Genomic DNA, 12601 nt, shown 5'->3' with positions numbered 1-12601 from the left:
TCATCTAGCTCCACATAATCTAGCTTTCTAGCTTTCTGGCCTACATGGCTTCCTAGTTTGCTCCATCCTTAGAACCCATATTAGAGTTGAGTGAACCTGAACTGAAAAGTTCGGGTTCGTACGGAACATTATGTTTTTTGAACCCCGGACCCGAACACGGACATATCACTGTATGTTCGGGTGGGAGTTCAGAGTTCAGCGATTTAATGACGCGTTTTGAAAGGCTGCAGGGCAGCCAATCAACAAGCATTTGACTCGTGTGCCCTTAGAAGCCATCACAGCCATGCCTACTAATGGCATGGCTGTGATTGGCCAGTGCAGCAAGTGGCCCAGCTTCTATTGAAGCTGGTCACTTAGTATTAGTAAATTATGCCCCTACTCTCTAGTCTGTGGCTGCTCACTGTTAAAAAAAAAAAATTAAAATCCCCCCTCCTGAGCCCCCACCCGCGACGCGCGAGTGGGGGCTTTTAAACTAAAGGGGGGACCTATTGCCCCTCTGGCCCCCACCCCTGAGCAGCGGGTGGGGACCCTAAATAACAATAAGGGTGGGCACCTACTGTTCTCCCCCCCAGCCCCCACCCCTGCGTGGCAGGTGAGGCCCTAAATAACAATTGGGGGGGGGGACCTATTGTCCTCCTCCCGGCCCCCACCCCTGAGTGGGGACCATAAGTAACAATAATGTCCTCCCACCGGCCCCGGAGTGGTGGGTGGGGGCCATGAATAAAAATTGGGGGGGACCTAATGTCCTCCCCCCAGCCCCCACCCCTGAACAGTGGGTGGGGCCCATGAATAAAAATCCCCCCAGGTGACTAAGGATTCCCAAACCCCTAGTCACCACCCTCCCCCCAAAAAACTACCCCTTCCTACCCCCCTCATCCTAAAAATAATGAGGGGGGACCCTTGTCTAAATACCTGTAAAAAAAAAAATAGACTTACCATTTGATGTCTTCTTTCTTCTAAAATCTTCATTTTTCAGCTCCAAAAATGGCCAAATAAAATCCAGAATAACGATGCACTTAAAAAAAAAAAAAGAAAAACGAGTGCAAAAATAATCCTTCTTCACCCATGGAGGGCTCTGCGCAGACTGAGCTCTGCAGGGCGGGGGAAGGCTTGCCCCGCCCTGCAATTAGACTCAGAGCACTCTGACTTGTGGGTTTAAGCCACCCAATCAGAGTGCTCTGACAGGTAAATGAAGAGACTGACAGGTAAGTCTCTACATTTACCTGTCACAGCACTCTGATTGGTTGGCATGAAATCCACCAATCAGAGTGCTCTGTGTCATTTTACACAGTGTAGGAAAGTTCTTTGGAATTTTCCCACACTGTGTAAAATGACACAGAGCATTCTGATTGGTGGATTAAGTAACCAATCTGGTGGTTATGAGTCAAATTACCCAGCTTGGGAAGATTCCAAAGAACTTTCCCACACTGTATAAAATGACACAGAACACTCTGATTGGCTGGTGTAGCGGAGAGCTGATCTTTCACAGGTTAACTCCACTAAAGATACCAGTGAGGCTCAGGAACAAGTAATAAAATACCATAGAATAATAATCACAGCAAGCAAGGTAATCCACGAATATCCCAATACAGATCCCAATGACTGGACGACACACAGCATCAGGAGCAGACTGAACTTTTATTCCCAACAACCTTCTTTTAAAGCTTTCTCCCATGCAAGGGAGGGATTCACATTAATCAGTACAGTATCCAATAGTGTGACTGTTCCCTCCCACACATCTCCTTGGATTATTTAGTGTGACAAATAATCCACTTATCTATACTGTAGTTTTACCCGATTTCTGGATGTACCCCAAAACAGTCAGCTAGAATTATATACTAGGTACCCCCTGGTAGCCCTGATCTGGGTGACTAGCATATTCAAAATTCACCAAGATTGGACCAGGAGTTCGGGAGTTAGATGGAAGGTGAAATTTGAACGACCGCACACGAGTTGTATCCGAAAAAGGCTCCATGTGTTTTGGCCTTGCGGTCGGTCTCCGTTCGGGAGTTAAAATACATACAAATGCTTGCCTTTCACGGTTAATCTTACATTCATATTAATTCCCTTGTTCGGGACATTGATTTCACCGAACGAGGGGCTGGTTGGCCCCTCCGTTCAGGAGTTATGGAGCTCTGGAGGTCTCAGCGGTGTTTGGTTGTTTGAGTTTCCGATTTGAGTTCCAGACACTAGATTTTCTTGCATAAGTTGGCCGCCGCCATGTGGTTCGTATGCCGAACGGCGACCACACAAATACATACAAAGTAGCAATTTCATGGTCAATTAGGTTGCGGTTACAGAGTGTGAAAGCTTAATGAGGGGGATCATTTTTTTGGGGGGGGGAGGGGGTGACTAAGGGTTTGGGGACCCTGGGGGGACATTTCTTTTAGGGCCCCCACCCGCCGCTCAGGGGTGGGGGCCAGGGGGTGGACATTAGTTACCCCCCCTCATTAGTATTTAGGGCTCCCTCCCACCGCTCAGGGGTGGGGGCCAAGGGGGAGGACCTTAGGTCCCCCCCTTATTAGTATTTAGGGCCCCCACCCGCCGCTCAGGGGTGGGGACCGGGGGGGTGGACATTAGTTTCCCCCCTTATTAGTATTTAGGGCCCCCATCCACTGCTCAGGGGTGGGGTCAGATGGGAGGACCTTAGGTCCCCCCCCTTATTAGTATTTAGGGCCCCCACCCGCCACTCAGGGGTGGGGGCCAGGGGGGGTGGACATTAGTTACCTCCTTTATTAGTATTTAGGGCCCCCACCCACCGCTCAGGGGTGGGGGCCAGGGGGGAGGATCTTAGGTCCCCCCTTATTAGTATTTAGGGCCCCCACCCACCACTCAGGGGTGGGGGGCAGCGGGGAGGACATTAGGTCCCCCTTATTAGTATTTAGGCCCCCACCCACCACTCAGGGGTGGGAGCCAGGGAGGAGGACATTAGGTCCCCCTCTTATTCCAAAATAGGGCCCCCACCCGCCGCTCAAGGGTTGGGGCCGGGGGGAGGACCTTAGGTCCGCCCCTTATTAGTATTTAGGGTCCCCAACCACTGCTCAGGGGTGGGGGCCAAGGGGGAGCAAATAAGGTCCCCCCCTTATTTTACTGTAGGGCCCCCACCCGCCGCTCAGGGGTGGGGGCCAGGTGGGAGGACATTAGGTTCCCCCCTTATTCCAATTTAGGGCCCCCACCCACCGCTCCGGGGTGGGGGCCAGGGGGGAGGACATTAGGTTCCCCCCTTATTCCAATTTAGGACCCCCACCCGCCGCTCAGGTGTGGGGGCCAGGGGGAGGACCTTAGGTCCCCCCCTTATTAGTAATTAGGGCCCCCACCCACCGCTCAGGGGTGGGGGCCAAGGGGGAGGACATTAGGTCCCCACCTTATTCATAATTAGGGCCCCCACCCACCGCTCAGGGGTGCGGTGCCCCTTATTCTAATTTAGGGCCCCCACCAGCCACTCAGGGGTGGGGGCCAGGGGGAGGACATTAGGTCACCCCCTTATTAGTATTTAGGGCCCCCACCCACCGCTCAGGGGTGGGTGCCGGGAGGCAATAGGTTTCCCCCTTTAGTTTAAAAGCCCCCACTCATGCGTCGCAGATGGGGGCTCGGGAAGGGGACCCTATTTTTATTTTATTTTATTTATTTTTTAAACAGTGAGCAGCCACAGGCTGCTCACTGTTTACTAGACATGCCCCTACTCGCGGTATAGCGAGTAGGGGCAACATTTACTAATACTAAGTAATTTTTACTTAGTATTCCTAAATTTGGCGGAAAGACCAATTTAGGTCTTTCAGCCTTTTGGTAGATAACTCCCTAATACCGTGGGAATTAGGGAGTTATCTAGTAAGCGGGTGCAATAGCAGTCCCGAAGTGCCGAAATTCCGAAATGCTGAAGTTCCGAAATTCCGAAGTTCCGAAGTGCTGAAGTGTTGAAGTGCCGAATTGCCAAAGTCCTGAATTGCAAAAATCCTGAATTTCGGAATGCCGAACCAAACCGAAAAATGTCCCCATGCACATGCCTACTGTCCTCCACCCACCCTGGACCCAAGACCAGGATCCAGCTTCCAGTGGGTGTACCTATCCTCCAAGAGAGTGTAGCCGGTATAGCAGTGCAGCTCTTACAAGAGCTAGTGATTATAGCAATCCAAGCAGAAGGGAGACCGCTGCATAGATTTCTCCCACAAACATGAGACGAGGCTCTATGCTGTGGGACAACTGGAACTCATTTATTGGTAGCCACAACTGGCTTTTTATGTCAATCCCCAGGGTTAGAGGGTTCCAAGGACCCCCTTTTGATCATTACTGATCACAAAAACCTGGCTTACATAGGAGATGCTAAGCGATTATATTCTAGACAAGCTATAATTTAATTTAAATCGCTTTAATTTTCTTATAACCTACAGACCTGGTTCTAAAAATGTCAAGGCCGACGCCTTGTCCTTGTAGAGCAAGAAACGTCCCATATCATTTACCCGGAATGTATCATTGTGTCCACTGTCCTTTCATTGTCCTCTCTACTGCTTGGCTCCATCATGGAGGCTCAGTCTCAGGCGCCTTGCGGTAAACCTCAGGACAAATTGTTCATTCCATTGGGAGAAAGGGTTAATATCATGAAGGTGTTTCACGACAATGTGTCTGCTGGTCACCCAGGTATTAATAAAACCACTTCTGCTATCATGAGGTCATTCTGGTGGGATTCCCTCAGGAAGGATGTTAAGGAATATGTGCAGGCTTGTTCTGTTTGTGCGGTTTCCAAAGTGCCTCATAAACTCCCTTGTGGCTTGTTACAACCTCTTCCTATTCCAGAGGTCCCATGGTCCCATGGTCCCACTTGTCCATGGACTTCATTGTTGAAATTCCTAGTTCTAACGGTTATACCACCATTCTCATGGTTGTGGACCGTTTTTCTAAAATGGCTCATTTTATTTCTCTCAAGAAATTGCCGTCATCTCAAGACCTGGTACTAATCTTTATACAAGAAATTGTCCGTCTGCATGACATTCCTCACAATATAGTATTTGACAGAGGTTCTCAGTTTGTGTCTCGGTTTTGGAGGGCCTTCACACACAATTAGGGATTGAATTGTCTTTTTCATCCTCTTACAATCCCCAGACCAATGGTACAGCTGAGAGGGCTAACCAGTCCTTGGAATTATATTTGCATTGTTTCGTTAATAGCACTCAAGACAATTGGTCTGAAATACTACCATGGGCCGAGTTTGCTAGGAACAATGCTGACCATGACTCCTCTGGGCATAGTCCATTTTTTGTTAATAATGGCCGGTATCCTACTGTCCTACCAGCTGTTTTTTCTGATACGGCTATTCCTGCTTTGGATGACCGTTTGGCTTCCATCCATAATACCTGGGTTAAAGTTCAACCTGCTCTGGGTACTGCTGCTGACCGTTTCAAGCATTATGCTGATACACGTCGAGGGGCCAACACTGTTTACCAAGTGGGTGAGAGGGTTTGGTTATCTTCTCGTAACATCAGGCTCAAAGTCCCTAGCATGAAATTTGCTCCTAGGTTCCTTGGACCTTTTCGTGTCCTTCGTAGGATCAATCCTGTTGCGTACTCTCTGGCCCTTCCGGCCTCCTTGAAAATTTCTAATACCTTTCATGTGTAATCACCAAGATACAAAAAAGGTTTCAGGCCCAATGGGTGTTACCACCCCTTGGGTTTTCTACCTTTAAGAGTGCAGCGCTATGTTTTGTGTAGGAACACAGTAAATTACCTGTAGTTCAGAAAAAGGTATCCTTTATATTCTCCAATGTAATGAATATACAAAAGAAACAGAAATATATACAAATAATTGTGCAGTATGTTAAACACTGTAATAGAAAATTTTAGTGAGTAACAAATATGTCTACACTCACATTTTTTAGAGCCTTTTCAAGTGAATTAGGCTCTAAACTTGTGCACGTCTGTGTCTTTAAAGGTAGATCACACGACCCCTCTCTCCAAGGTGGATTGTGTATTTTCCTCTCCACAGGGTATATAAAAGACACAGAATTATCGAGCTAAGTGTAGCATCCTTTGCAGTATTTTGTGTGTTTAAGTAATGAGTTTGAAATGCTCACCTTGTTTAGAGCCTTTTGGTAACTGGCTCTAAGTATGTAGGCCTAGTGTCAATTTGTGGGGATACTTAGAGCCTGTTACCAAAAGGCTCTAAACAAGGTGAGCATTTTAAACTCATTACTTAAACACGCAATTTATGCAAGTCCCCAGGTCCAGGGACAACCCCCTCTGGACCTGATGGGATACAGGTACAGTACAACGATTCAACCAATCATAATACAATGTATCATTCAAACTAGTACCCACCCAGCGTGGAGATAATGAGGCCAACGGTTATACAATCTAATTATCTCCAAGCGCCCAAAAGACCATGCTTTATTGTTTCCTAGAAAACAGCATAAAAATCTATAACTTTGACATTTTAGGGAGAAAATAGTCCATTCCACTATTCATTCGGTAGCTCGGGTCTGGGTACATCAAGTATACACATTGCGCCCAGACCCCACGAACCGAACGGGAGATTTCTGCCATAGAGTCTTGTTCGGCACTTTGGTCAGTAACCGCTGATGGCGGCCATGTTTTTAGGTTGTTAAATGGACAGCGGGACCTCGACTCAATACTTATGGAACAGAAATCGGACACGCAGACATACAAATCCCCACTATCAGTCTGGTTTTTCCGACCGTTAGGGACACGAACGGAGAACGCCCGGATGGGGGTACTTAACCTGCGGTAACCGCAAAAAACACATTCTAATTACTGCCACACGCCAGAATGTAGGTGGTCTTGCTTCGTGAGTCTTTCGGCAGTTTCCATTCGGTACATTGTATGCGTATGTGGGTCCACCGGGACTGTCAATTAGTTGGTGGCTAACCGCAGACTGCAGCGAGGGTGGTCGGTCATTCGGTACTTTTAGAGATGACAGGGTTAAGTGGCGGCACACGCCAACAGCTGGGGGTCCATCGTTCGTACTGACGAATGGTTCTTTATAATAGTTCGTGAAAAGCGTTCGTATGATCTGTATACTAATCGAATGGGGTTTTAACAAGGAAAGAGGTTAGGTTGTAACAACATATGGAGTCTTTGTAACAGTTGTGCTGAGCAGCAACCAAATCCACAGAAGGGTTAATGCTCAGCAGCAATTCTGCAAATGAGAACCTGGTAACTGCCTTTGGGTCAAAAGCCAGTTACAGCCTATCAGATTTAGAGGAGGGGTATTAAGGCCCAGTTCTCATCCTGCTCAGTGCCCTGTCGTGGTTTCCCTTGTGGTTGTCCGAGAGCGCGTTATTGATTCTGGTTATTCTGGTTATTTGACTTTGGCATTGTTTTTGACTTCCCTGTTTTCTGGTATCCCTGACTCCTGGCTTTTCCTTATCGTTGTGTCTCTTTCTGTATCCCTTGACCTCGGCTATTCCTGACTATTCTTTGGTACGTTAGTCCGGTATATGTTACCTATCAGTTCTCTGTGTTATACAATTCTACGTGCTGAATCATTTTGTAATCCTGACAGAAAGTCCTTGTAAGGACTAGACCTCCCAGGACTGAGTGGCGTCCAGTGCCTGAGGGTGTCTAGAGCGAATTCGCCATTCAGCTCAAGCCACGGTGACTGTGGGCAGAAGTACCACAGTTTGTCCCTGTAACGGATCACCTGGCACCCGACCATGTGCCTTTCATTGATGGACGCTTCCTAGCTTGCACCGAGGACTACAAGCACCGTACCAGACACCACAACCACCGCAGACTCCACAACCGCCGTAGCTTAACTGGTAGTCTTGCCGTCTTCCTTCCACCCTGGATCAGCTCCTGTCTTCCAGGACCGTGTGGGAAAGACCTCTTCCTTCCACCCTGTATGAACCTCCGACATCCAGGACTGTGTGGGGAAGACCGCTCCTCCGGGAGAGCGTATCAGGAACAGCTCTTAGAAGAGCTAAGTGATTAAAGCTCAAGGGAGTTTGCAGAGCATAGCAATCCCAAGTGTTATTATAGCAGTTCTCTTCAATAACGAAGCAAGGCTACGTATTGAGGGTCAAGAAGATCTGTTTAATGAGTACCAAAGGACTTTCTTTCATGTAGGTTTTTCCACAAGGTTACCACCCACATGGTCTTGTGGAACAGCCAATCAACAACGTACAATACAGTTAAACACTCACATTCATTCCAGCTAAATTCTCCCCTCTTCCTGTGATAGAATTACTGTACACAATGGGCTAATGTAATTATCACAGGCAGGAAAATACAGTTTTTATACAATTCTTATAACTTTAAAAGTATACATGAACTATTAATAAAGGTTACATATTCTAAATCGGCATACTCCCTATACAAACATATGCAAAAATCATACAATTTAGTCCAGTGGTTCAAAGGTTAGGTGGTAGTCCTATTTAACCGACTGCAAGTATGGCTTTCCTGCCCAAAACAGTTCCACAGATTTAGGCTGTGCAGCCGGTCGATCTTCTCCCCTATCCTGGAGATAATTGGCTTAAGTGGGTGTGGTAACTTAATTATCTCCAGGTACAGGAAAATCTCTCCATTTACAACAACAGTAAAAATAAATTAAAATGCATAATTTCTATTACACTGAACAGATATATATCCGAACAGCACTCAGATCCCTCGAACAGAATAAAATCGCCATGGGGTTAAAGTTTAGCAAGGGCTGATGAGAGATTGAGGAGGGACAAAGCAGCCAGTTTCAACTGGTCTGGCAGTGTCCCTGGGACAACGACCTGCCGGAGAACAATGGACAGGAAAAGGGGGAGGGGAAGAGGCACATTCTCCCATGGAATCAAAGAAACAGTGCGATAAAATCCAATATGCCCAAAAAAATTTTTTAAAGGGCAAACTCTCCCAGGGGCCATAGTCACAAGGCAAGAGGCTGGCAATTAATCCTCTCCAGGCACAAGTGGCGAAGGGCACTTTATTCACCCCAATTTTATTCACCCCATGGCTTTTATGCCATCTTCCAGGCAGAAAATGCAAGGGTTTCAATCCCAGGACCCTTGTGTCTGAAAGATAATTGCCTGAGTAAACTCCTCCATTTAAATTATCTCTCAAGCACAAAAAAATCCCAAAAATATCCCGTACCCCAAAAGTCCCCCAACCATACATAGGAACCCTACACGAAGTACATTCCCTGATAGACCCGATCTGAGTGATCAACATAACCAAGAATCATTCAGATTGATTTGGTAGAACGGGAATGGCATCATGTGGAAGATTTGACCGGCCAGACACGAGGTGGCAGCCGAAAATAGTTCCAGGAGAATAGGTGCCCGGTCCGGTCTCTGTTCGTGAGGTTTCTGTGCAAAAACAAGGGAATCTCTTTCATAACACGAATGCTCCCCCTGTCCATTACTTTATATGTAGGTGGTTGGGAACAGGAACGTGCAGCGGTCGACAGTTTACCGGTGTTCACGCGAGTGCCAAGCCAAAAATACTTCCAGGCACTCGACGAACAAGTACCACTGCAGTCGTTCCAGAAGAAGCTCTCATTAATAGTTTCCCTTGCGGTTTTGCATTCAAGTGGTTGGTGTTAACGTTCTAATGGGGTACATAGGTTGTCCTTGTTCGGGAGACAAATGGATTCCATTTGTAAAACCCGGGCAAAACAAACAAAATAACAGGGGGGGGGGGGGATACGGACAGTCAATATAGGGAATACAAAGTAGCAAATCTCCATTCCGCTATACTGATTTCTACTCTTGTTGACCCAGCTGAGGAAAGTCCTGGGCAGGAGTAGGGCTCTGATACACACATTGCAATGGGCATGTATAAAAATGTAAAATTAAAATAATACCATAACATTTTAAATTGGTGTCAAAATGACTGCATACCATGGCTCAAAATATACCATATGACATACCTCAGGATGTCTGCTTTCCTAAATGGTATGCATTTATGGGGTAATTCTAACTGTCAAACTGCTACAATGCCCTAAAATAGCACATTGACCTATCAAATTTATCAATCAAAATTAAACTGTAAAAACTGAAATAGTCAGGTTTCCTATATGGCACTATAACCTCACAGGGTAGTGACAGAGACCACATGGATGAGTTATGGGGATTCATGAAGTTAGCTGTGAGCAGTTCCATGCCACTCACATTGGTAAGCATGGAGTTCCTTCTGTGATGGAGCAGAGTCTGATATCAAGTCAACACAATTTTCTATGCTAACACCGCGGGGACAATTAATTTGTCATTTGTAACCATGTTCTGTATGAGTTACACAAGAACATTTTTTAGCAGTTGTTTCCCAGATATTTTGCCAGTCTTCATACAGACTTTCTACTCCATGCCAACGAAGCATTCATTGGAACGGTTTTCAGTGGGCGTTAACAGGGCTTTGCACAGTTGGTATATAGGTCACTTGAGTGTAAGCCCATTTCTGCATAATGATTCAAACCATGTGTTGTTTTAGTTGAAAGTGTCTGAAAAGATTTCTGCAAGAGAAGCTTAGTCACATATTTCCACATAAGACTCAAAGGACAACTGTTAACAAATTTCTACTTCTTGTTTTTTGAAAGTTTATCACTGATATACGTGTTGGGTCGGACCCTATTGCTATCTGACCAACTGCTGTACAACCTAACTTCCTGCTGTGATTGCTCTGTGTGAAACTGCCTTTAAAAAATTAGAAATTAAAATGTGATGACAGTGACTGTATTTCATGTTTCTTCATGCTTAATACACAATACATAATACATAATGTTTTTCTATAGCGCCCACACACTCACCTTCCATCCTGAGAGCTTGGTGAATGTGGGATGAAGCACACGCATTCTTTTTTCTTAATATTTTGTGACACCCAAGAATTCAGTACATCAAGCTACAGTGAGAAAAGGGGGAGCATTATAACAGAGTCAGGAAGCCAGTGTGGTAACGGGAGATGTTGAATGGAAGAGAATGGAAAAGTGGTAAGAGGGAGAAAAATAAATTAAACATGAAAAGCCCACTTTCCCACACTCCATGGAATATTCTGGCCATTGCGTCATCAGATAGTGCAACAGAGTATAAAGATTCAGAAGGTCTGAGTTGATCAACAAACTCCTGTAATTCCCACAGAGTAACAGAAAACTGGGGTCTACGAAATACAGAGCCACCCGGCAGAGGTGATATTACTCTGACCAAGGGTTAATCAGCAAACAAAAACTTTAATAGAAATCTACTCAAATACACATTTGTAGATCTGGCAAGCTTTTTGGGGCAACATTTCCCTAATGAAATCCATTTAACAATACAAAACATTTTGGGAAAGATAACGTTGGCACCAGAAGTGGCAGGAAGCAGAATATTCTCATCCATCACCTAGTGGGGCAGACAATGGACTGGTGAACCATCTATGCTTTCATTTTCGAGCTGTATTTGTTTGTATAAGTGTGTGTGACAGCAACTTAGTTTGTTGTACTATAACGTATTCTTCTTTCCATAGTTTTACACTATGTGTTTTTATACTGCACTATATACTTCCCAAACCTGCACCCCCTGTAAATTAAGGTTCAGTTTTTCACGTAGTGGAGAGCAAAATCTTTTGGAGTGCGGCAAATTGGGGAAGCATTTTTACATTAAGTGGCTGAGTACACTGTGAAATGGAAAACTCCTGGAGGTGGAACAGGAATTACTCCCAGAGCAGAGTGGAATGGGAAGGCTCATGGAACTGAAAGACTCCCAGGGCAGAGTAAAATGGGAAAACTCCCGAAGGGTGGAACAGGAAGACTCCTAGAGCAGAGTGGAATGGGAAGGCTCCTGGAGGGTGGAATGGGAAAACTCCTAGGAAGGCTCCCAGGGCAGAGTGAAATGGGAAAACCCCCAAACGGGTGGAACAGGAAGACTTCCAGAGCAGAGTGGAATGGGAAGGCTCACAGGGCAGTGTGGATGGGAAAACTCCCAGGAAGGCTCCCAGGGCAGAGTGAAATGGGAAGGCTTCTGGAGGGTGGAATGGGAAAACTCCCAGGAAGGCTCCCAGGGCAGAGTGGATGGGAAGGCTTCTGGAAGGTGGTACTAGAATACTCCCAGGGCAGAGGGGAATGGGAAGGCAACTGGAGGGTGCAATAGGGAGACTCCCAGGGCAGAGTGGAAAAGGAAGGCTCCTGGCAGGGTAGAATGGGAATCCGATTGCGGTATGGTCCCCTAGCCGGGTATGGCTCCAGATTATTAATGGGTTTATATTTATAATATTTTGTACAACCTCTATGCTTACGATGAATTGATATATCAAAAACATCCAAAAACATGAAATATTTAAACATATAAAAAATATCCCATAAACATTACAAATAGCAGATTAGTTTAAACTCAACTGGAATCATTCTGCGTGGACTTTTAGAACCTGCAATATTTCTAGAGAAAGGACTGAGCTTCTTACCTTCTCACCATCCAGAAATTTACTTGTGATCTTTTTTTTCTTCTTGCCATCAGCAGTGCCGGGGCGGTACGGAGATCGAAGATTCTTGGAGTACAGCTCAATGCCATCCACCCCATCCTCCACAGGTTTACTCTGAGAGTTCTCCATGAGATATTTTACTATCACCAGAGGCTTGGTCACATGCAGGACATCCCTCTCTAGGACATAAAAAGCAAAGTAAGGACAAGCAACGG

The 12601-nt window shown here is 46.0% G+C and overlaps 1 protein-coding gene across 1 annotated transcript in view; it reads right to left on the bottom strand.

Annotated features, from left to right (window-relative positions):
* The window catches only part of LOC134573608 (transient receptor potential cation channel subfamily M member 2-like), a 447574-nt gene that overhangs the window by 420137 nt on the left and 14836 nt on the right, over positions 1 to 12601 (bottom strand). The window contains exons 2-3 of the mRNA XM_063433396.1: positions 12369 to 12565; positions 10741 to 10832 (exon numbers count right to left, since the gene is read on the bottom strand). Coding sequence (XP_063289466.1) covers positions 10741 to 10832; positions 12369 to 12515 — 239 coding nt within the window. The 5' untranslated portion in view covers positions 12516 to 12565. The remainder of the gene's footprint in view (positions 1 to 10740; positions 10833 to 12368; positions 12566 to 12601) is intronic.

Source organism: Pelobates fuscus, chromosome 1, assembly GCF_036172605.1.
Source record: "Pelobates fuscus isolate aPelFus1 chromosome 1, aPelFus1.pri, whole genome shotgun sequence".
Classification (NCBI taxonomy): domain Eukaryota; kingdom Metazoa; phylum Chordata; class Amphibia; order Anura; family Pelobatidae; genus Pelobates; species Pelobates fuscus.
The sequence above is the reverse complement of the archived record's forward strand: the minus strand, read 5'-3'. Positions and strand labels throughout refer to the sequence as shown.